Source organism: Coccinella septempunctata, chromosome 1, assembly GCF_907165205.1.
Source record: "Coccinella septempunctata chromosome 1, icCocSept1.1, whole genome shotgun sequence".
Lineage (NCBI taxonomy): Eukaryota > Metazoa > Arthropoda > Insecta > Coleoptera > Coccinellidae > Coccinella > Coccinella septempunctata.
The window spans coordinates 37695468-37722539 of record NC_058189.1 but is presented as its reverse complement, the minus strand read 5'-3'; the positions used below and the strand labels follow the sequence as shown (position 1 = coordinate 37722539).

The 27072-nt window shown below is 35.5% G+C and overlaps 1 protein-coding gene across 2 annotated transcripts in view; it reads left to right on the top strand.

The window, feature by feature from the left end:
- Nucleotides 1-2867: 2867 nt before the first annotated feature.
- The window catches only part of LOC123309347 (heparan-alpha-glucosaminide N-acetyltransferase-like), a 52582-nt gene continuing 28377 nt past the window's right edge, over nucleotides 2868-27072 (top strand). The window contains exons 1-2 of one of the 2 annotated variants that reach the window (XM_044892431.1): nucleotides 2868-3024; nucleotides 8972-9125. In XM_044892431.1, the coding sequence (XP_044748366.1) occupies nucleotides 8979-9125 (147 nt within the window). In that variant the 5' untranslated portion in view covers nucleotides 2868-3024; nucleotides 8972-8978. Of the gene's footprint in view, nucleotides 3025-5032; nucleotides 5182-8971; nucleotides 9126-27072 lie in introns of those variants that run through there. The other variant, XM_044892438.1, reaches the window with a different exon arrangement.

Here is a 27072-nt window from a genome sequence, read left to right as displayed (position 1 = left end):
TTTGAAGATGATACATGTATCAAGCCTCCCCACGAGAAATGTCTCAAACCTCCCTGAAAGCAATTTTCACAGTGATTTATGTTTTCATCTTATACTCATATATTTTGAAATCCGAATAAAACTGTAAATTGAGTAGTTTCATTCATATTTCCCAGTGAAATGTTTGTTTATGCCGAAGAATTAATGCATGATCATAAAATCCTTAGGTAACTTGAGTAAAAACTTACAATTTCTCACCTCGAAACACTCTTTGTTGATTATTTCAAAAACAAACTACTGTTAGCCTTACAGATTAACGTCACGCAATGCCCTCTGCCAAAGAATAGTGTTCACTAGTATAATACTTTTGAAAAAGGCTACAGATCGCGGATATAAGCCTGTATCAAGCCTCCCCATGTATCAACGCTCCCTAGTCTCCCCTAATCACTCCTAGTGTAGGAGTGATTTTGGAAATAGCAATAATTGCTTTCACCATCATTATCTTGGTTAAAATAAGTGATACATCCTTTGTAAGATATTTAATGGGTCTGAATTTCTGTGTTCATTAACATAACATAAGTAAAAATTTTAAACATAAAGGCTTTCTTTTAATGATTCATGTTGTATCTTACCCGCATCATAATCATAACTAAACATTTTCAATAATGTTTTGGTTATCTAATTGAAACAAAACTTTTAGAAATCCATTTGAGATCTCGAAAATGCCGACATCTCGCCGAGATCAAATTTTTGATCCCTCGAGATCTCGACCTAGTGATTGCATTCCCTAATCTGACCGCTCTACAGGGTGTTTCATGAGTCGTTAGCCATAGCCCAATGGTGAATGCAGGTCATCTAGGCGTTTTAGAAAACTGGCTTATTTTGTGTCCTAAGGCTATTAGTTTCGGAGATACGGGGTGATTCATGAATATTGACCTATATTTGCGATAGTCATAACTCTGGAATGCAAGGTCCGATTTCGATCAAATTTTATGGGTTTGTTCATTTCAGAAAGCTCTTCCAAACGGTTCATGAAATATCAATATTTTCAGGGCAGTACCCAGAATACCATGATTTTTCACTCAAGCCCCAAAATCTATATTTTTTACATCCCTTACAAAAATTTCTTTATAGCTATGAAAAACTACATAATTTATTCTAAGTAATTCAATTTTCACTTTTCATGGCACACTTGTCACAAGGGAATAGGAACCGGACGAATTAATATTTTATGTCATTTTTTCGAAATGCGGTCCTGTTTTTATTCCTTCGGTGATAATATTTTTTGTCCTTTGCCCAGATTCTGAATTATTTTGAATTCAGTTAATTTCTTCTTCATTTTAAACCCTCAGCACGTACTGAGGGTTCGTAAAAAAGTGTTTTAAAAGTACGTAAAGTCTAGCTGTGAGTTCTTTTGTAATTACATTTTGAATTTAGATACAAATGATGTAAACCCTCTTGGAAAAATGTAATCCGTAAGTGTATTTGCTTCATAACAAACATAACTATTAAAATTTATTTTTGCGAAAAACCTTAATCTTTTTAATTCCTTTCATGAAACAACAATGAAAGAACCGGGCGAATTAATGTTTTATGTGATTTATTCGGAATGCGGTCCTGTTTTTATTCCTTTGGTGATATTATTCATTGTCTTCGGTCGAGATTTTAATTTTTTTTAATTCTGTCCCACTAAGCGTGCGTGAAAAAGTGACTGAAATTTCTGCCTTCACGGGAGCATTTGCGGCAGAGGATAGAAGAAGCCTTGAGCAGAAGTTGAACAAAATTCCGATATGATCAGAAGGGCAATATAATCTGATTTTAAGGAAATGCGTCGAGATGGAAGAACTCCATTTCGAATATCTCTTATGATAGTACATTATAACTGCTGAAAAATAAATTTCAATATGTATGTTATGAAGCAAATACACTTACGGATTACATTTTCTAAATTCAATATGTAATTTCAAAAGAATTCACAGCTCGACTTGAAATACTTTTAAACACTTTTTTACGAACACTCAGTATGTGCTGAGGGTTTGAAATGAAGAAGAATTGAATAGAATTTAAAATATTTCAGAATCTCGGCAAAAGACATAAATATTATCACCGAAGGAATAAAAACAGGACCTCATTTCGAAAAAATGACATAAAATATTAATTCGTCCGGTTCCTATTCCCTTGTGACAAGTGTGCCATGCAGAGTGAAAATTGAATTTCTTAGAATAAATTATGTAGTTCTTCATGGCAATAAAGAAATTTCTGTAAGGGATGTAAAAAATATAGATTTTTTGGCTTGAATGAAAAATCATGATATTCTGAGTACCAACTGCCTTGAAAATATTGATATTTCATGAGCCGTTTGAAGGAGCATTCTGAAGTGAACAAACCTATAAAATTTGATGAAAATCGGACCTTGCAGTCTAAAGTTATGGCTATTGCAAATTTCGGCCAATATTGAAGAATCACCCCGTATCAATTCTTGATACAAATTTTGAATAGTCCTGGCAAATCGTGGATTGAAATGAAAAAACTAACTTGAGGCGCTAACTTCAGACGGCGTCGTTTTTTTCGAAAAATTGGGTTCTGGTGCTATTTCTCGTTGAGTAAGAAAGAGTTCTAGAGTTCTTGATCGGTTTTAGAAAAAGTTCTGCGAAAATAAAAATATCAAAACATAGCATTTTCAATTGAAAAATCAAATAGTTCACATTTTTATGCATCAAATCATTCACTCGTTTCAAAAGTTCACGATGAGGTGAATGTTTTATCACAGTCAGTCAATATGGGGGACAACATCATCCTACCTGAAATCCTGACCCACATTGGTCTCCGATATTAATATTGCGGTCCTTACATTGGAACCAGTTTTACTCATTATTATTATTGTTGCGTATACCTACTGGTGTTTCATAACAACGAGCAATTTGATCCATGTGATTATCTGAAGTACGCTGATTGATAGCGATAGATAAAATCCACATATTTTTATATGTTTAGGTGAAATTGGGTTCCCAGTGTTTCGGTGCATTAATTTTCGTGATTTTACAGGTGAGTTTATTCATTATCCCTCGAAATGACAAAATGAAACTTAAAATTAATTGTAATGATAGTTTTATAAAAATAGCGTTTTCTATTGGTAAATCTATTTTGCACCGAGTGCACTCGAATATTATTTCCGTGCTGTCAAGGAGCACATATAGTGTAGCTCCAACAGAACATACGAAACCGAAATTTGAACGGGTCGATCATAGATAGAAAAGAAATCTATCGGTTCGATGTCATTTTGCCTTGTTTGTTGTGACCCAGTTAAGATGTCTAAAAATATGGTGTATGCACTGATTAGATTTTCTTTTTCCCGCTTCGAAAATAAGAGATAAGTTTCGTTTTTCCCACTGTAGGTAGCGCCGTTTAGGAAGTGACAGTTGTCAAATGATATTTGAAAATAATTTGAATGCATTCCTACGACTTGCGAATGTGCTGTATTTATAAGCGATTATTGGTGTATGAAAATGTATTACTTTCGAGAAAGGTCGTACAACATTCATTTATTGAACATGTCGTTCAGTTTTCAGTATGGACAATCAAGAACTACAGCTAAGAATTCGGTGTTGTTGGACCATCACCCTTTGTTGTTGGAAATTGAGGCAGAGCCAAATCAGATGAAAATTCGGGATGGATAACAGTTTTATGGCAACTTCAGCAATATTTAAGCATTAAAGGAACTGTATTGAAAATACGTAATGTGAATAATTGTGAGCATGTATTAAGAAACAGAAATATAATGAAGAGTGATATCGCCTTTACGGCACTGAATAAATCAATGAGGATAAATTCAGATGCATACCACCCGACGATATGAATATCGGAATATCTACCCGGTAGAACATGACAACATTGAATAAAGTTCCATCAATTCCAAACGTTCTCCACCGTGGAAAAATGCTATGTTGCTCTGATGAGGCCAAATGAGGCCGAAACCATGGTCAGCATCTGCTTTTCTTCGGTGGAGCGTACTCCATTTGGAGCCTTGACGATGGCAAATTGGCTAGCTCAATTCAGATCGTAACACTTGTCGATATTCATATCGTCGGGTGGTATGCATCTGAATTTATCCTCATTGATTTAAACAGAAATATGTTAATCTGTTCGAGTCTGTTCTTCAAATATTCTTCACAAGTATAGTGAAAATTGCGTTTCAGTCAACTGAATATATTGAACATTTCGCCAATCAACTGTGTTTTATTGAAATCATATCGAATTGCCTTCCTCAAGAATACAATTTGTCACACAAAATTATCTTGAAGAGAAATAGAAGTACTCCTTCGAATCCTTCTATAGTGTTGAAATATCTGCAGATTCGTTTTTACAACGAAAATACAAGCGTAAATCACTAATATTCGTTAACAGCTGATTCTTTGATGGATCAGGAACACAGAGATGACTGTAATCTGTGATCGGTATAAACGCAGAACAAAATAAAGCGAGAGAGTATCATTAGATTTTCTTTCATAGAACAAGGATAGAACATGGTGGCGCCGCCACGGAACGAATCTCTTATTTTCGATTTAGTCTAATGTCATTCCATTCAAAAATTGACGAGTGCATACACCATATTTTTAGACATCTTAGACCCAGTTTGCCAATCTTCACTGTCAGCAAATGAAGATAACAAATTCATAACAGCAAAAATATCTTCACTGTTCATGACGACAAAAGATGCAAAACAGTACTAAACAATATCCTGAAAATATTTTTCAAATTTTCAACATAATTTGAACTTTAAAATTGTACCATTAATTGTGTCAGTGTTCTCTAGTTTTGAATCTAACCGAATTGCACCAACACTGGCACGAGCTCTCAGACCTCATGTCGAAAAATGCGCACTGAGTGCATATAGTGCGGAACCAGTTATCCAAAAGAACATGACTTTTTGCACTCGGAACATCAATAGAACATAAAAACTGCACCAGTGCAGCACTAGTTTTGCCAATAGAAAACGCTATTAGAGTTCAATGGGTTTCTCATAGACTATTTTGGATTTGACGGATGTCACATTTTTTAAATGTCTCATAGATGATATTTTTTTAACTTTCGTAAAATATTTCATTCGATTAATCCCTGGTACTGTAATGCGCGAGAGAGGAAGTTGATGAAATAGATTTTTACAAAAAAAAATCTCAAATGTACTGCCATACCACACATACAGTAAGTGAGAGATAATTCCCATTTCTTTGTTCATCTTACTTATCACCTATGATGGTTTCAGAGGCTCGTTATTTCGAAAGTTGTTTTTTCCTACGCTTCAAATTGTACAACTTCAAACGAAAACCCCAACGGTATTATGTTCGTTGACGTTGAGGCAAGCGTTTTATACCTATGGCTATGCCTATTCCTTTTATTCGCCTGACTCAGGTGCAGAAAAGCTTTCGAGTAATTAGTTTGAAGGTATTCAATCACTTACCTAGTGGTACTCGCAGAATGCGTTTTATTCACTGCACGAATATTTCAATTTCAATTTTCCCTTATAGTAGTAGTAGAATTGTAGTTCAACTGATTGTCATGATGTTTGTATTTGTATTTATGTTTTTTAAACTTTTTTTATACTATATTGTTGACACTTTCCCATACGCAAGTATGGGTATGGTACAGTTCTCGCCGTTCCGAGCAGTACCGCCTTCTGCAGATGTCTGTAGATGCCTGCAGATGAAATGACAATAGGGATGGTCTTGATATCTTTCAGCTCCCACTGTCTTCTGGTTTGTTCCTCGAGATCTCTGTATTTTGAAATTTTTTCAGTGTGCCTATCTAGAAGATTGTTGTTATTTGGAATTGCCACGTCGATGAATAGTGCTGTATCCTCATCCTTATTGAGCAATATGAGGTCTGGTCTATTGTGGGTTATTTTCCGGTCTGTGAGAACCCTGCGATCCCAGTAGAGCTTGTGATGTTCGTTTTCCAACACTGCATCCGGATGGTAATTGTAATAAGGAACCTTTTTCGAACTTAGAAGTTGGTGTTTTAGTGCCAATTCTTGGTGAGGAATCTTGGCAACAGCATCATGTCTATTTTTGTACTCCGTGCCCGCGAACTTCTGACATCCCCCGGTGATGTGCTGGATAGTTTCATGTGTCGCACAGCCATAACGACAGCTATCGTCCGCCACTGAGGCATCCTTGGCGATATATTTCATGTAATTTCTTGTTGGAATCACCTGATCCTGGATGGCGAGAATGAAGCCCTCTGTCTAAGGAAACAACCTTCCGGAAGTCAACCAGTAGTTCGACGCAGATATGTCGACGTAATCATGGTTGACCTCGTTCCGGTGCCTTCCATGCAAAGGTTTGTCAATCAGTTTCTGCATTTTACTTTCTGCAGAGTGTTCGACGGTTTCCAAGTGATCCTATTGTAGCTTTAAGAATGTAGAACTATCAGCAACACAAACTACTCGATGGAGTTCTTGCGAAGCAGCCTTGCTCAGGAAATATTTTCGAAGTCCTTCAATTTCAATTTCCTCTACCCCCAAGATGTCGTGGCAGCTCTGTCCGTTCTATTGAGCTTTTAGGGTGATGTTTATTGTATTTAGTCAGCATAGTCCTTATTTTTCTCTGTAAAGCTGCTGAATCGGTGGTCGTCCAGGAGATGATACCAAATGAATAGCTCAGCGCCGACCAAGCGTAGGTGTTAATCGCTTTTATCAAATTCTTGCTGTTAAGACCAGTTCTCATTATCCCTCTCAATCTTCGGGTGAACTCCTCCGTTAATTCCTTCTTCATCTGGGTCTGATTTATTTTTCTTGCCTGTTTTATGCCTAGATACTTGTATGTGTCTCCTTGCTTTAATGCTTCAATTTCTGCACCTTCCTTGAGTTTGAACGTACCATCTTCTATTTTCCCTCTTGTTATGTTCAGCAGTCGACATGCAGAATCACAGAGGGCTCAGCGAGTCTCCTTGAAAAATTCCTCGTCTTATTGGAATAGGTCCTGTTGTAATGGAGCAATCTGCTGCTTTCATTTGAAGACTAGTACGCCAGGTTGACATGGCGTTTTTCAGGAACTTAACAATATTGGGATTCACGTTTTAAATCTTCAAGATCGTCAAGAGCCATTCGTGAGTTATAGAATCGAATGCTTTTTTGTAGTCCATGTACGCAGCGTAAAGATTCCTCCTCTTGGAGAAGGCTTGATTGCAGATAACTGAATCTATTATTAGTTGTTCTTTGCACCCTCGGCTGTCTTTGGTGCATCCTTTCTGTTGCATGGCGATGATGTTATTCCTTTCGCAATGGTTGTGAATTCGGTTTGAAATGCACGATGTGATTAATTTGTACATCTTTGGAAGACATGTGATTGGTCGGTATTTGGATGGGTCTTCTGTATTCCTTTGGTCTTTAGGTAACTGGTATGTTGTGCCATGTGACATTTATTGCGGAGGTCAATTTGTCATTCATGATCCAAAGTTTCTTGATCCAGAAGTTCTGTAATCCATCAGGCCCATGTGTTTTCCAGTTGTGTAGTCCTCTGATAGCTGATTTAACTTCTTCAATTGTGATCATTATTATTATTATTATTATTCATCTTCCAACGAGAGTTCTTTTTATTCCATGAAAAAGGCCTTTTGTTTCTCACTATAATCAAATTTGCTTCGAAAGCACAATTTTTGTACTGTATATGAGTACGTTGAATCAGATGATATTGGTTGGGCCACCAATGAAGCCCAAAATTTGTGTCAATGATAACTCTGAATATATATCACTTAAACTTTAGTATTTGAATTATGAAATACACTACCTTCAAGTTAAAGGTTATTGTTGCCAATTTATGTTCCATCGTAAATATGAACACCAAGAACTAGTGTATTATTCTTTATAGCACAAAAAAACATTAAAACTCCAATAATGACTGTTTTGCCTCTTGAATGTATCATTCTTCATCAATTTGTTTTGAGTCTGGAAACTCTATTACTTATCTTGGGAGTTTTTATCCATTGTATCTTTAGGAAATTATAGGAAGGTGAAAAACAAATCGCCGAAACGTCGCAATAGGGACCCATTATATTATTCCTTTAACCCATATTACCATTCACAATATTTATATTGGAACGATAATTAAAGAACCAACATAATCGCATGAAGATACGACAAAACTGTTATGTCGTTATTTTAGCCAACCACAACATTTTACAAGGAACCAAAATTTTTCGTGCTATCCATTGTTTTATTGATGGTGTCTCCTGATAGTGTAGGTCAGTCAGGAAATCTCTCAATGAAAAGTCTAAATGTTTTGTATCAACAACTCGATTACTCTCGCCATGAATATGAATGAAGTTCAAATGATCACTATTTGTGAAATCAGGCATCATTTCGCAACTTTAATGAACAATGAACTCAAATGGATATGAATGGCAATGAATTTCGCAGATGTGAATTCCTGAAGTTAATCATTTCCAATATCCAATTATTCAATTCAATTCAATTTATTCATCAAAAGGTATACAACCAAAATAATTATTGAACAATCTAGCAGGAATATGCAGCCTAAGCAAGCTTGTATGCTGTCATACCCTGCAACCACAAGTGATGAACCTTCTCCCTATAACCTTATAAAGCATGTAAAATTTCTCAATAAGATCCCTAAAACTAAGAAAAAGCAACACAAAGATAAATGACTAATTGAACGACATGTATATCCAAAACAAAATTACTCCAATAGGGTAGCCTCGAATCTATCATAATTCAGAATTACACAATTTCGGATCTGGTATTTAAAAACTCTGCTTTTTACATTTAGCGATGATGCCCTAAGTTCTTGGGGAAGGAGGTTATACAATTTGGTGCCATAATATGCCAGACTCCCCTGTAAGTGTTTTTTATGGAACCAAGGAACAACTAGATCCTTACGCAGAATCTGTCTGGTTTGAAACTCGTGGTGAACACGATTCGCTTTGTGCCAAAGTATTTTCGCAGCAAGAAGAGTTTATTTTATGTTTTTTTTTTCAGAGAGGACATGGCTTGGTTCGGATTACACGATGATGACTATTTCGATGGTTTATATATGAAAGATTTGGGTATAGATGAAGCATATCTCAGAATATGGAGGAATGGAAAACATATACCAGCATACCTATTACAGTCACATAGGGAGTGTGTACAGGTGAGGTGGATATCACTATTTCGTCGAAATGTCCGTAATCATCGACTTGTCAGCTCAGCCAACAATAAGATCTGATTCATTAATGCAGAATTCATAGTCGAAATCAGCTGTTCTTGTCATTTGCGAAAAAAGTCCAAAGGTGAAAAGATTAACTATTTTTTTTCGAAAAAATATTCGCCAACTTATAACGTCACTTCTATCGAATCGATAGAACCCACGTAACATAATTATTTTTTTTTTTCTAAAAATATTGCTCAACGCTTGATATATACCATTGCTTCACAAGGTGAAACGGAAATGTCAAGTAATATTTCTAGGGATGTTAGTAGTTAATACACTGTCAAATAAGTTATTTTTTTTTAATCAACTTATGCCCGAAATCTATTACCAGTTTTTTTTAAAGCAAGTTGCTTAAAAGCTTTTTGTTGAAACAAGATACTTTTTCTATATCATTTTCTATATCATCATTAATTTGGTAATTTAAGTAGATATTATGTTCGTCTTTCAAGCGTATTGCTCTTGTACTCTACTGAAGCTTTCAAATATTGCTCGGGTTCAGTGTTTGTCAGATGAAATTATGCTCGAAATCATTTATTATGGGTAACACCACACTCCGAAAAGCCGATCGATGATCAGTTTTTTTTTTAATAAGCGAAAGGATAGTACTCTAAAGATAGTAATCTATAATTATATTATCTCGTACTACTAATTTCGTAAGCACCGAGTGGGAGAGGTAAGAGGGGAAAATCAGCTGATTTAGGGGTTCGGGAATTCTCTGTTTCTTCGAAAACCGCCCCACGTCCGTGTCTGCAAAAATGCAAAATGAAAGATAGATGAAAACAGATAGAAAATACGATAAAAAAGCTCAGGAATTCGAGATTTTTCAACACGAATGTAAACACATCCAGCATCACCAGGGGCTTGTTACTGTTTCTTATAGTCTCGGAGGACTTTCATTATTCCTGAGAACCTATCCACTTTTCTACACGAAACCAACCTGAAAACGACAGCTTACAGCAAGAAAATCATTCTCCATATCCCGTAGCACAATTCGTGACCCTCGGTCGGGAGCAAAATATCGAGATAAATTCTGAATTTTAAAAAATTCCAGATCACTTCGTTCCATTCACTAAAGTCGATAAGGTGCATTTTCGCAAAACAATCAACACATCGGCTGACATTGACATTGTACCTAACTTCGGTCATCAGCTGACCAAAATTTGTACTTTATATTTCAGTTAGACCTAAAACTGATATAATATCAACTTCAAGTCTTTCTTATTTTCACTTCCCAACAATTTTTCGCCATACCAGTTATACACAGTAAGTTCAAAATGAGGATCTTTCAAAATTACTACATTGAGAGGTTATGTTCAGTTTCGTAAACAATTGAATTGATTTAGTTTATGAAGGAAGCAAGGAAGATATAGAAACATCTTGAGGAAGTAAAGGGTTTATGCTCTCAGGTGGGAGTTTCTTCTATCTAAAAAAAATATATTCAAGGAAAATCTACGTAAGGAAAATTATTCAATGTTATGATATATTCTTTATGATGAAATCTTAATGCATTGATGTTGAAAATCACAGCTCATGGAACATTTGAAATGTAATGTTCTAAGATTCTCACATTCCAAATTAATTAATTAAGATTATTGCCTTGATGGAACCATATTTGTTTTAATACATACAACGTATGGTTCTCCTAGAATCAATATTATTCCCTCAAGTCATATAACCGTGTTTTTGCTCCCGGCCGATCTCTAATATCAATCAATGCTGCAGTCGTTCAATTTATTTTCCCTTATTCATAATAGTATGGCGAAGCGAATAATTAGCTATATGTAAGGAGGGATGGATTCATTTCATACCAAGGATTATAGATCATGATTTATAATTCCTGATTTCATTATTGATTTTCATATCTCGATGACGCGCATATTCCTCCTGTCAGGGGTATTTTTAATTCTTTGTTCATAATACAGCTTCGAAGATCAAAATGAACTATTCATTCTACGATGAGGCGCCTATTCCTAATTTTTTCAAGTTCAGAATGACCGTCTAAGAAAATTGGTTAGTAGAGAGATGTATACGAATGTACTCATAAATAATTTTTTTCATTCTGACAGCCCTAGAACCAAACCTCCAACGAGCAAAATTAACCGATATTCTGTTTGTCTCTATTCAGAATGTTTTAATAATTCCTTCTGTGGAAGATAAGTCCGTTCGAAATGACCGGCCGAGAAAATTGGTTGCTAAAGAACATATAGAGGGATGACTGAAATATCCTAACATAATTTTTTTTGTTCATACTACAGCTCAAAGGATCACTATTCAGTACTCAGAAAAACCACCTCCAACGATGAAAATGAACCGATATTCTTTTTACGTTGTAGCGCATGTTCCTCTTTTTTTTCCAAAATTTAAAATGAACATCCAATAAAATTGATGGAATGGGCCCATGGGAAATAAATTTTCTTGGACATTTTAAATTTTCAAAACAAAAAAGAGTAGAATGAATGAATGAGATAGAGCTCTGACGCTGTCATAAAGAAATAGAAATTTTTCTGAGTGATACATTTCTCAATCTATTTTATTGGCCAGTCGTCTTACACATTCGAAAACATATGAAGAACATGCTCTCTATCGTCTACAGAATAGTGGTGGTTCACATTAATCTTTGGAGGTTGGGCTCTAGGGTTTTCGACCGTATGGAAAAAACTTATATCAGGATATTTATTCATTCCTCTTTTTACTCTATCCATCAATTTCTCTGACCGTCTATTTTGAACTGATATTTCTCCCGGAGTAGAAATCTGTAAAATATTCTGTATAAAAAAACGTATGGAATTATAGATTATAAGCCCTAATTTATAAATCCTTGGTGAGAAGTCACCCCATTCCTCCTTGCATATAGCTTATTATTCGCTTCGGTTTCGGCGGTAAACATCACTACACTCTTTAAATCGGGTTGATTTGATTGATTGATTTTATATTTGCTTATGACTTTTTTTTATTGATTTGGTGGTAAAAGATGGATCCATGAAAAAATAGATCGCTGGACTTACTAGTCTCGTACTACTAATTTCGTGAGCACCGAGTGGGAGAGGTAAGAGGGGAAAATCAGCTGATTTAGAGGTTTGGGAATTTTCTGTTTCTTCGAAAACCGCCGCACGTCCATGTCCACGAAAAAAGCGAAACGAAAGACGAATAACCGGATTATAGGCGCGTGGTACTCTCGACTCGGTAAACAAATAGAAAATACGAGAAAAAAGCTTCAGAATTTCGAGATTTTTCAACACGAATGTAACGCATCCAGCTTCACCCGGGGCCTGTTGCCGTTTCTTATCACTCGAGTCGATAAGGTCCATTTTCGCACTACGGCCAAGGGAGATCAGCACATCAGCTGACATGAACGTAACCTATGTACCTAACTTCAGTCATCAGCTGACCCAGATTTGTACTTTTATATTTCAGTAAGGCCTAAACTGCAATAATATCATCTTCGAGTCTTCCTTATTTTCACTGCCCAACAATTTTTCCCCACGCCAGTTATGTACACTAAGTTCAAAATGAGGATCTTTCAAAATTACTACTTTGAGAGGCTATGTTCATTTTCGTAAACAATTGATTTGACTTAGCTTATGAAGTAAGATATAGAAACATCTTGAGTAAGTAAAGGGTTTATGCACTCTCAGGTGGGAGTTTCTTCTATCTAAAAAAAATCTATTCAAGGAAAATCTACGTAAGGAAAATTATTCAATGTTATGATATATTCTTTATGATGAAATCTTAAATGCATTGATGTTGAAAATCACAACTCATGGAATATTTAGACTGTAATGTTCTAACATTTCAAATTGATTCATGATTAAGACTATTGTCCTGATGGAACTATATTTGTTTTAATACATACAACGTATGTTCCTCCTCGAATTAATAGGCGGATCGGCCACCGAATGCGAAGTTGCGCGAAGCTGAGCATTTTCAGTACTAATATAATCGACAAGCTACGAATCGAGTGACGTAGCTCATCATTTAGCATTGAAAACTCTCAGCTTCGCTCAACTTCGCATTCGGTGGCCGATCCGCCATATAATTCCCTCAAGTCATAAAATTGTGTTTTTGATCCCGGCCGATCTCTCATATCAATGCTGCAGTCGGTTAATTTATTTTCCCTTATTCATAATAGTTTCTCGACGCGAATAATTAGCTATATGTAGGGACGAATGGACTCATTTCGTAAAAAGGATTATAGATCATGTTTCATAATCCCTGATTTCATTATTGATTTTCATTATACGATGACGCCTAAATTCCTTCTGTTTTTCAAGTTCAGAATGACCATCCAACAAAATTAGTAGATAGAGGGATATATCAAAATGTTTTAAGGATTCCTTCTGTACAAGATAGGTCAGTTCAAAATGGAAATTGGTGTCTAAAGTACATAGAGGGATGACTAAAATATCCTAACATAATTTTTTGTTCATACTACAGCTCCGAGGATCAAAATGAACTATTCAGTCAAAGATGAAGCGCATATTCCTCATTTTTCAAGTTCGAAATGGCCGACCAAGAAAATTTTGGTGGATAAAGGAATGTTTCAGAATATACTCAGAAAAACCACCGTCAACGATGAAAATGAAAAATGAACCGATATTCTATTTACGATGGAGCGCATGTTCTTCTTTTTGTTCCAAAATTTAAAATGGCCATCCAAAAAAATTGATGGAATGGGTGCAATGGGAAATAAATTTTCTTGGCCATTTTAAATTTTCAAAACAAAAAAGAGGAACATACAATATACTCTCGATCGTAGAATGAATGAATGAGTTAGAGCTGTCACAAAGGTAAAGAAATTTTTCTGAGTGAATCTCATACATTTATTTTTCCTGCGCTGTACGTACTATCTGACAAGTCACTGTCACGCTTTATTTGCGCGGTCTTGTTCTTTTCAATGTTTTTCAAAAATTCACGCCTCCACCTCACTAACCTGCGTTTCTATTTGCGCCTGGTAGGAAGGATGGCGCTATCAAGTTATTTGATATCATGACCATCCACACCATAGACAAACTATCTATCCACACACCATCCACAAACTATCAAATCCACACATTTAAACTGAATCTCCTTTGTGACCCTTTTGTTCTTTTTTTTTGGGTTACCTTGCACTTTGGGAGACCGATAATGGGCGTTATGATAATTTGTGATGCAGTCTTCATCAAAGTTCGACTCATCTGATTTCATTAAAAAAGTTCGAATCATTAATATCAGCATTGAGCATGAATCTGCAGAAGTCTAGTCCCTCAATACATCCCCTCCTTCATTTATTTGCACTTGCTTGTAATGGTAAGGGTATTGAACAGAAGTGTGCATTACGAAAAAAAAGGAGATAAAACCGATCCAGTAAACTACAGCGGGATAACACTGCTGAGCACCTCGTTGAAACTCCTCACCAAGATCATCGAGGACAAAATAACCTCAACAACACCTATAAGAGAGGAACAACAGGGATTTCAAATGAACAGATCAACTACAAACGCACTGCTCATACTCAAACTTACAGAGAAATCTCCTGAGTACAACACCCCCGCCTATCTCTGCTTTGTAGACTTGACAAAGGCCTTTGATAGAGTCCAAATACAAGAAGTGAGTACTATCCTCTAAGACAGTGGGGTGCCGAAGGAATACATAAAGCTCAAGGTTATAAAAGCGAACATGACAACTCAAATACGCACAAACTTCATCCTTACGCAGCGGCTACGAACGACTATGAGTATTCGTATTCGTCAAGGCGATAGCCTCAGCCCTATAATATTCAACGCAATAATCGATGAAATGATAATAGCCGTGAAGAGAACTGGACTAGGATATGGGGAAACACAAAATGAGCATATTATGCTATGCCGACGACGCAGTGCTTATCGCTGACTCAGAGGATGACCTCCAGAGAATATTGTTGGCGATTTATAGAAGGGCGGAACAACTGAATATGAAAATCTCTAAGCAGAAGACTAAGATGTCTAAAACACTGGTGTGTGCACTTGTCACTTTTTGCCATTGAACTAAAGAAAGAAATGGAAGGGACTCTCGGGTCAGCAAAAGTGAGGCCGACTGAAATAGACAATTGGATGTATATCTTTCTCTCTCTATACTTGCGCAAGGAGAGATAACCTATTAAAGTTTGAATTTAAATTTTTGACGTTTCGTTTTTCTGATTTGAATCGTATTTTTTATCAAATCAGGACGTTTTCTGAGTTGATTATTCGATCATAGATAACCTATATGCGATGTAAATTATATTTTTCATAGTTGTGTAGAAGGAATTTAATAATTTTTTTGCCAAATACCTGCAACAATGAGATGGGGATATCTGAAATTTTGGACTCGTTTCTCGAACTGTGATGATTGGAATCATATTTTTCATCAATTCAAGACGTTTACTAAGTTAATTTTGCGATGTTGATCATATTTTTCAGAGCAGTGCAGACGGAATTCAATAAGTCTTTTTTTGTGTGAAAATAACAGAAATTTGTTCATTTTAACTAGATTAGTATATTGTGAAAGAATATAATCATGTGAAATTCATCAAGGTTCTAATCTACATGTTGAACATACATATTTTTCTTTTACTATACTGAATTTTAAGTTAATTAAGGAGCGTTGTCCAAAAAAAAACAAGTGTCAATTCTTTCTATATTTTTATTATAAACAATATATATAATAGTTTACATATATCTTCAGTAATAGTCTACAATGAAAAAGAAAATTATCGATTTCAAATAATTCAAATTCACTCGAAAACTTACATGCGCTCTGCTTCTCATCGGATTAGATTAGATTAGATGGATCTTCGTTTGCAATTAATATTACAAATGGTGTCGACAGTAATAAACAAATATAAAATATCACAGTGGTAACAACATGCATACAAACACAATAAAAATAAAAAACAATCCTCATCACATATTCTTTCTCCATAAGAACTCTTCTATAGAATATATAGTTTCATTTAAAAGCAACCTTTTCACTTCTCTCCTAAAGTTCATCAAGGACTTGTCATGAAACTTAGAAGGAAGTTTATTATATAGTTTGGGGCCCCAGAAGTCCATGCCCTGGTGTATGCGCTTCAGATGGTGCACTGGCATCTGCAAGGAGTCTTTATTTCTTGTTTCATATGCATGATTTATAGAATTGGTCGGAAAGTTCTTCCACTTCTGATGAACATAACACAGTGAGTTGTATATGAAGAGTGATGGAACTGTAAGTATTCCATGATCCTTGAATGTCTTGGGATATTATTGAATACACTTGGTACAGCATCAAGTTTCAATATTTTTCTTGTATAACTTGGATTATGAAGGTAATCTTCACATATTCTACTATACTTTGAGGGATACCAATTTTCCCTTCCTACAGCAGTAATCCAAAGTTACAAAATATCTGGGCGTTTAAAAGGAAACCTAAAATAAAGTAATATATAATGCTTTTGAAGTCGCAAAAAGGGATCTCTTAATGAAAATATTTAAAATAGACTTACCTGTGGAAACTCTTTGGCTCATTTTTGTTCGGCACATTGGAGCATCCTATAGCCACTTGTTACAACCATCGTTGTAACAAGAGTCTGAAATTTACCAATTTTGCGTGACTGCAAACAGTACTGATGTTGATGGGGACAACAATGATTTGAGAAACCTATAAAATACTTTCTCTACAACTTTATACCACAAATTCACAAACAACTTCAATTCTGAAGATTACTTACTCAGAGGACAGTTAAAATCGAAAGAGGTCTTTTCAGACAGTTTCAACCCTTTTAATTCCTTCGGGTGGCCAGGTAAAGGTAATCTGTCCCTTCACTAGATCCATATTTCTCAGAAACCGAAAATCCAGATACTTAAAGGTTTTCGAGTGGGATTCGGAGATTCCCCGATTTATTTGAGTTTTTTCAAGTTTCAAGCGAATATTAATCGTGAGTTTTAGCATTCTGAACACTTTTAGATCTCGTTTCCAATTGAACACAACAGAAATCATCCCAAAAACTAATTTAAACTGAGTAATCAACAAAACCGTCAGCTGATTGATGTAAACAAAACATCTAAAAGAGAGAGAAGGGATACCCACCAATAGTCTTTCTCACTCCCACACTTTTGGACACACTTTCTGCCGATTTGCTGAACTGCGGGTCCCTTCCATTTCTTTCTTTAGTTCAATGCTTTTTGCAAGCATCAACATTTCCGAAAATCGGGGATATGGGATCAGTTTCGTGGCGGCGCCACCATGTCATTTGCTTCGTTCTATCCTTGTTCTACCAAAGGTCCAATGATACTCTCTCGTTTTATTTTGTTTTGCGTTGATATCGAATATCGATCAACGAGTGCAAAATATGAACTGGCCCATTTTGTCAGCTGTTAAGGAATATTTGTGCTTCACAGTTCAATTTTCGTTGTAAAAACAAATCTGTCAATTTTTCAACACTATCGAATAAGGGTTTGAACTTTGAAGGATGATTTACTGTTCTTCTTCAAGATAATTTCCGTTTGACAACTTGAATTCGTGAGGGGGTAATTCAATATGATTTTAATAAATCACAGATGATGTCAAATACCCAATATATTCAATTGACGGAAAGGGAATTTTCACTATATCTACTCAGGAAGAATATTTGAAGTAACAGACTCGAATAGATTTATGTATTTCTGATTCTCAATACATGCTCACAATTCACATTACGTATTTCCAATAGAGTTTCTTTGAAATATTGCTGAAGTTTCCATAAAACTTAGCTATATCGGTCCCGAATGTTCGTTCATTTGATTTGGTTCTGCTTCAAATTCTGAACTTACTGAACGACATGTTGAATAATGGATGTTCTACACCCCTTTTTCGAAACTAATACATTTTCACACACCAATAATCGCTTATAAATACAACATATTCGTACGTCGTAGGAAAGTATTCAAATTATTTTCAAATATCAAATGACAATGCTCTGTCAAATTCTAAACAGCGCTACCTACAGTGGGAAAAACGAAACTGATCCCATATCCCCACGAAATTAAAAACAAAATCGAATCAGTGAATACACCAGAGTTTTAGACATCTTACAGAAGACCGAATGCATGACCATAGAAGGGAAGCCGTTACGATGCAAATTAATTAGCACTGGAAAACAACACCATAGAGCAAGTCATGTCGTTTGAATACCTAGGATGCAAAGGATAGGACTAAGATGTCTAGTGGAAGTCATGAATAAATATGCATGAACCATGAGAATCTTCTTGAAAAACTCAGTGGAGGTGTAGAAGAGGATAATAATTTGCTAATATATGAAGTAATTCCTTTATGAAACAACAATAAAAGGCACAAATAAAATTTGCTCCAAGATGAAATATTAATAACTCTAAACATATTCTGAGGTAATATTCACAGCATCCTAGATCTACAGATCCTAACTCAATAAACCCAATAAAATATTTCTTATGGAAAAAATAAAGGATATGGTTTATGATAAAGGCATTCAGTCAAGATGATTTTTAGTTTTATTACTCATCACTGTATTCTGCATTTCATTATTGAATCTATACGTTGTAAAAGCTCGAGAACGACACGTTTCTTATTATTTCTTATTGGTGGTTAGATTAACGCGTTTTCAAATAGTGTCATATTCAACGCTGTATTATAATAATAACAGTATTATTAGTAGGGCAAGTGATTTACGACCTCCAAATTATAACAAAAAGAGAGAAGGGTTGATAGGTTTCAGGTCCAATGAAACGAAACCAATTCAATAATTTGCCGACGTTTCGGTTTATTTGAAACAGACGGATACAAAGTAAATAAAATATATACTTATATATAAACTTTAACAATTACAATTTCACATGTAAATAAAAAACAACACAACCTCAAAAACATGAGTAAAATTAAAAACAAAGTAGATTCACACACATCAATCAGAAAAAAGGTGGAAAAACTCACATTATTGTTTGTTTCTATTAGTCATACAATTTCTATCAAGAAAAGTGTGAAAAAGATAGTTAGAGAGATGTGTATTTTTCTTTCAAACGCAGTCTTATTGAAAGTGAATATAAAAGAAAAAAATGGCATAAAATTCAACTGTTTCCTACGCATCTGATATTTATTTGGCATGTTGTAGAATGGAAAAAGACAAAGACAACAAAATCAAATTGAAATATGATGTATTGAGGTTCGCAATATCAGTTCTCTCATTTAAAGAATTTATATTTCTTTTTATACAGGGTGATTCATAACTATTGTGACATAGGCTGAGGGCAGATGTTTGGACCAAAATATGGCGATAGGACCAAATATACCTCAATAAAATATTGCTGTGGAAAAATATAGAGGGCGTTAATGTTGGATTTTTTTTCGTTTTTTGCTAATAATTTCACTGTATATTTCTTCATCCGTTTTTAAGAAAAACACAATTGAACAGTTCAGAGCATCGGAAGGGAATTTAAAGTAACGATTTATTTATTTTATTTATTTATTTCAATGATAAAGCATACTTGAAAACAATGTAACATAAAAAGAATAAACTTAAATTAAATGTTCTACGTGGCCTCCTCCGACGTCTATGCCTTTTCTAATTCTTTTAATAAAGGACTTTCGAACTTCGAAGAAAATATTATTCTGTCCCCTTATAAAAAATTCAACTTTAACGCCCTCTATCTTTTTCCACAGCAATATTTTATTGAGGTATATTTGGTCCTATCGCCATATTTTGGTCGAAACAATCTGCCCTTAGCCTATGTCCCAAGAGTTATGCCCCTGTAGATATCATTTCATGTAAAAGTCTTTTTTTAAGATATCGTTGCATTCCTAAAATTTTCATCGTCGAACCTGAATGAATGAAGTCGTTCACTTGCATGATCTACAAGGGCCGTTACATTTTCTTTTTTACGTGTTGGATTATGTGCTTTGGTTATATCTCTTCTATGCTCCGTGACCCTTGTCTTCAGATAGCGCCAGTCTGTCCAATATAAACTTTTTCACAATCACTACACTGAATTTCATTTCGTTTGAAAGGAAGTCCTTTGATGTCCTTTCTTTAAGCTTACTATAGAACCGTCTCACTGTATTTTCTGACTTTTGGGCTATACCTTATTCATCAGTTTGTAATATTCTTGAAATTTTGTCTGAAAGCCCCTTTATGGAAGGAATTTTTGAAAATTTATTATATTTTCTTTGGGGATCCATCTCTCTAACATTCTTCCTCATAATTTTCCTAATCATACCAACCGGGTAATTATTCTTGACCAAAATATCCTCAACTTTTTTGAGATTTTGTTCAATGTATCTTTCATTCAATATTTTTAACACTCTATGTTTCAGATTTTCTATAACATTGAGCTTTTGTGAGAAGGGATGTTGGGAAAGAAAATTCATAATTCTTTCAGACGATGTTGGCTTTTGATACTAATTACATATAAGTTTCGTGCCTTCTCTAAAGCCGGGTCCAGACTATGTAACAAAACATGTTATATAACAAAGTTATATAACTTATATAAGTTATATAAGTTATATAACAAAGTTATATAACTTGTTAGAGAAATTCAAGTGAAAAAGCTATATAACACAATGTTTTACAACATTTTTCTTGCTATACAGCAGAGTTTTTGTTATCCGTTGGGTGTCGGTAAAGATCAAAGAAAGTAATATAACTTTGTTATATAACACGCCGAAACTTGTCCACACTTGTGTTATTAAACATTTACTGCAGCGCCAGCCAGCCAGCGCATCGGCGAATCGGCGATTGAATTTAGTATTGCAGAACTAAAAAACTACCATCACATTTAATGTCCCCTGTCAATGGGTCTGTGTCATCCATTGCTAGATCCTTCAAACGAGTTGTTCCACTATATGTTCCTCTAGCTCTCAACGATGGCCGTACCCAAAATCTCCGTTTAGATTTCACTCGTCGTCTACATAAAATCACGCAAGCTGCTGCTGCCAAAATGACATCCTCTACGTTTAGGGATATTTTCAATTCTACAGATGCCACTGCTTCCAGATGAGCACTTTTGTTTAGTTTTATTTTGTTACATAGTCTGGATGTCTCTACTATTTTTAGAGTTATATAACAAAGTTGTATAACACATTTGTTATATAACTTTGTTAATAAAATGTTTTGTTACATAGTCTGGACCCGGCTTAAGAATAGAGAAGTGGATCTATAATAGTTAGATTTATAAACAAAGTAGCTGTTGTCAACGCACAATGTGAAAAGGCAAAGAAACTCTTCCTCACTAAGCTCTGTATTGGTCTCAACTCTTCCCCAATATTTTACAATCAAGTTTTTTGCAAGTTCAACAGGAATATTGGTGAACAGTGATTTAACATCCAAAGAAATAAGGATATAGTCGTCGGGCAACTCAACATTGGTTAAACTGTTTACAAATTCGAAGGAGTTTTTTACATATCGCTCATCTTTCTTAAAAATAAAATTTAAGAGTTTGGCTATGAAATTGTTCTGGTTATAAAGTCGGCTATCTATGTACCTGACGATTGGTCGAAGAGGGATATTATCTTTGTGTGGATTTTCGGCAAAAAATAAATATTTGGGCTAATACCATTTTCGCATTTAAGATAGTTGTAGGTGTTTTCATCAATCTTGTTATTATCATACAACTTTTTTATAAGTTTGTGTTAAGAAAAATAGTGGATATTCTAGAAAGTTTATTGAAACGACATGAACTCTCGAGCGTCAGCTAAAAGACTGACTCCTCTTGTTGAGCCTACATCGAATACACACATCTGTCATTCAGACCATAGAGTTAAGTTACTTGACATGATTGTTCAGCCTTAAATCAATAGATGTCTCTGGTGACATTTTAAATATAAAACTAACACCCCCACTTATTTAAAATGTCTTAATCCTAAATTTTCAACAAACAATGCAATATAACTTACTGAATTTTCATCTTTCTTTATAAATAAACAATATTCAAGATTCGATCTGTTATAGCCTAATTTTGATAGAGTTTGATTAACTTTATGGTTCCAGGCTCTAGATGCCTGTTTAAGACCATAAACAGCCTTTTTCAATTTATAAAACTTGTGTTCTTGTCCTTCTACAATAAAACCTTCTGGTTGTTTCATATAAATTGGCTGATCAAGTGACCCATTCAAAAAAGCAGTCTTAACATCTAGATGCACAATTTTCAAGTTCAAACTTACAGCTAATGAAAACAACAACCGCAAATTAGAATGTCTTACTACCGGAGAGAATACATCATTGTAGTCAATACCGAACTTTTGTACGCACCCTTTCGCCACTAACCGCGCACGATACTTCACTCCGCCACTTTCACTGGTCTTCTTCTTGAAAATCCACCTGCATGGAACTATTGTTGCAGACTCTGGAACATCATCCACCAGCTCCCAGGCATCATTTGTCTCGAAACACTGCATTTCCTCGGACATCGCCTTTTCCCATAGATCAGAATCTGGAGAAGAAAAAACTTCTTCCACCGTTACTGGATCTTCTGGATTACAAACTCCTGCACATGCAAAAGTGACATAGTCTTCATATAGTTTGGGTTTTGGCTTCCTACTTGATTTTCTTATTTCTGATGACACTTCATTGGATACTTCTTCTTCTTCTACTGATTGTTCTTCAGCTAACTGGTTTTCGCTGACCTGAGCCCCCACTGGTTCTGGTGACGGTTCAATTAATATCATTGATCTTGATGGAGTTTCTTCTATAACTGCATCTCTACTCACAATCACCTTCCTTGTGCTAGGATCATACAATCTGTATCCTTTAATGTTATCACTGTAGCCAACCAATACCATTTTTCTTGATTTCTTGTCCCATTTTAGTCTTTTCTCTTTGGGAATCATGGCCATTGCTTTACTTCCAAATATTCTTATTCTTGTGACATCAGGTTTCTGGTTAAACCACATTTCATATGGCGTTTTATCAATCCCTGAAACAGCAGAACGATTTCTTAAGTACACTGCACTTGCCACAGCTTCTGCCCAAAAGAGTTTCTTCATATTTGCATCAAACAATAAGCAACGAGCCTTCTCAACAATGGTTCGATTCATTCGTTCTGAAGTTCCATTCTGTTGAGGTGAATATGCGTTTGTTTGCTGATGTAATATTCCATGTTTCTTATAAAATGCTTTGAATTTATTAGAATCAAATTCAGTTCCTTGATCGCTCCTGAAACATTTTATTTTAGAATTCTTCTGATTTTCTACATACGTTTTGAATTCCACAAATCTGTCGAAGGCCTCATCTTTGCTTTTGAGGAAATATACAAAGACCATTTTTGTATAATCATCTTCCAAGATGAAAAAATATCTTGAACCTCCTAGGGATGTTACTTCCATTGGTCCACATAGATCTCCATGAACCAATTCCAATACTGAAGTTGCTCTGCTTCCCGGATGGTTAAATGGATATCTTGATTGTTTTCCCTCGCAACAGACTTCGCAAACTTCGTTTTTCTTTGAATTTTCTTTGCAATCTAGACCATTCACAAGACCATTTCTCATTAAGTTAAGATCCTTGTAATTTAAGTGACCAAATCTTCGGTGCCATGTTTCTAAGGAAACAGCCATATTTACTAGCATAGTCGACTTAGTTTCAGTATAATTTAACTTATACACATTGTTTACTAGACATGCTGTAGCCACTAATTGCTTTTTCACGTTGTAAATATCACATCCTTTTTGGTGAAATTTGACAGTATTTCCTCCTCTGATGAGCTGACTCACAGACAGCAAATTTGTCATCATACCAGGAACATACACAACGTCACGAATTGTAATAGGATTCTGTTTTTTATCAACTACAGTTTCTATTTCAATGTCACCTGAGCAATCTACAGCTAGTTTATTATCGTTAGCCACAGTAATTTCTTTCAAATCTGGATTTCGCTGTATGTTCTTCAGCCAGTCCTTTCTGGAAGTAATATGCATGCTGCATCCTGAATCAACATACCAATCCGTTTTGTTAAATACTCCACTGATAAAAACTGCATTAAAAGCACTGCTCGAATCTTCCTTCTTTTTGTTTTCTGGACATTTGTTCATAAAGTGACCTGTTTTCTTGCATTTATAACAAGTAACCTCACTTTTGTTTTTGTTTTTCTTGTTGGTGCTGCCACCTCTGTTACCTTTGTTGAAAGCTTTGTTGGCGAATGCTCCAGCTGTAGTGTTTTCTGCAATACCAGCGCCACCTAGGTGCATATCCAACAACCTGGACTTAATGGAATCTGCAGTAACGTCTATTCCAGAATGTTCAATGGCGATCACCATGGGTTCAAATCTTTCCGTTAAACCGGCAAGCATCAAGCTTCCGATCAATTCTTGACTGAGTTTGAAACCGGATCTATCCAACTTCTGGGATGTGTCTATCACTTGATTCACATAATGTTCCATTGATTCACAATTGTCCAAACGTAACGAGATTAATTTTCTGAGCAAACCAATTTTTCGCGCGAAACCACTGTCCTCGTACAAGTTTCTGAGTTTGTCCCACACTTCTTTAGCCGAATCACAATCTTTCACATGGATGTAAAGCGAAGCGTCTAATGTAAGAATCATTTTGGCTTTAGCCTTACCGATTAACACATTGTCTGTTTGCGTACCACTGATGCACTCCGTGAGTCCTTCTAGAACGAACACGTTTTGCAGAGCGAAAGCCCAATCTGCATAGTTCTCACGACCCATCAGTTTTGGGACACACGTTAAAAAACTCGTGGCCATTTTAGCACTCGATGTAATTCGCGTTTCTCAAATAAACTACTAAAACTTTCGTCCTGGGCCCATAACCTGTTAAGAAAAAATAGTGGATATTCTAGAAAGTTTATTGAAACGACATGAACTCTCGAGCGTCAGCTAAAAGACTGACTCCTCTTGTTGAGCCTACATCGAATACACACATCTGTCATTCAGACCATAGAGTTAAGTTACTTGACATGATTGTTCAGCCTTAAATCAATAGATGTCTCTGGTGACATTTTAAATATAAAACTAACAGTTTGTTCAATTTATTTTGTATAGTTATTGTTGGATCTTTTTCTATTTTCTTGTAAGTATCACGATCATTCAGCATAGATGAAGCTTTTAAGTCATATTACACTCTTATACATAACTACCGTGGAATTCCCCTTGTCAGATTTTAGCACTACTATTTCTTTGTGATCTTTTAAAATTTTTTTGTGATATCTGTCGATTTGAAGATGTTTTTGTCTCTTTTATTTGAATTATAAAAACCGGAACTGATGAAGTTTGTTATTGAATGAATAATCCTATTTCTTTTTTTCACTCGCTCATCCTCGTTAGTATTAGCAGATAGGGCACTTTCCTCGTTAATAATCAATTGTTGTAGAGGGATATCATCAGCTCTATAAGGTAAGTTGAATTTCTCTCCTAGGCTCAATAAATACTGTACCTCAAATGGAATATCAACTGAAGTTAAGTTAGTGAGCCACTTATCATCTATATCGTCCAGAAGGTTTGGCAGAAGTTGCTCATTTCTTAGGAGTAAAAATTATTAGTAATAAGCTTATTTCTAATTACCTCGATCCAGTACGATAAGAAATCTTTTCTTATTTATGGCCAAAGATTATAGAGTTAATCTATAATCTTTGATTTATGGCTAGAGCAACGAGTTTTTGAATGGTTTCTCCTTTTAAATATACGCTGTAAAAAGCTTGATGAGACACGTTTTTTATTGGTGGCTATAGAAATGAGTTGAATCATATACGTTGATTATAGATTAAATTAACGCGTGGATGAATTTAGGTTTCAAAAAACACATCTCGAAATTGAACGAGAAACTTCTATTCAACTCACCTCACCACACTTATAATTAAGTAAGTTTAGGTAATCGTGGTATATGGGCTTATTGAGTTGGTGCTCCGCGTTCGTTCAAGAACTCGGTAAAGGTGCATTTACACCAAACGAGCACTGTTTTCGAACGTTTCAAAACGTTTTGAAATGTTTTCAAACGTTCGAAAACTCAGAATGGGAGGTGTTCACACAGCCCGCGCCTGTCCGAACGAGCAGTTGTTCTTGATAATTCAACGAGGTCTCTCTAAAGTGCACCGACATGGCGCCCTCATTATCTAAAATTGCAATTTCTACTGAATCTATAGTAATCAGAGTCTGTGATAGTAATACTCTCTCGAATGAAAGAACTACGCCAAAGGAGGAGACGAACAACCTGGGTCAATTCTCTTCTGAAAGGAAGAAATTATACCCAGCTGATGGATGACTTGAGAGCAAACGAAACTGAACTTTTTAGAAATTTCTACCGCATGTCACTATCGGACTTTAATATATTACTCGCCAAATTTGAGGAAAAAGTGTCAAGAAAGACACCAATTATCGAGAGAGCATTCCAGCGTCGGTTAGACTGGCACTAACACTTCGATTTTTGGCTACAGGAGATTCTTATGGAAGTGTCATCATGTACCTTTACCGAATTTCAAAACCATCAATATCGAAAATTATTACCGTCTGTCTGTGAAGCCATCGTAAATGGACTCCATTTCAAATGGATTGATTAATTATGAAATCACGATTGAAGAGATCTCACCAAAATTCAAAATAAATTAAATACCAAGACCCAATAACTTATCACGGTCCACCGGTGATTTCGATGATATGACGCCAGATGTGCAAGGAAATCCGAATCCCTTTGATGATTCGTCGGTTTACCGACATGAGACGGAACGGGATCGAGCATTTTAAAACGTTTTGAAACAGGCTTCGTAAACTTTATTCGGCGTCGATGAGTGTTTACACCGCCTGTGCATATTGCGTGCATTGTTCGCAAACAGTGCCTTATAATGGAACATTACTTTACCGGCATGTGCCGAAATGAGCTCGAGCTCTCTGAAACGTTCGAAAACAGGGTTTGCGAACTCTGTTCGGCACCGATGACTGTTTACACCGCCCGTACTAC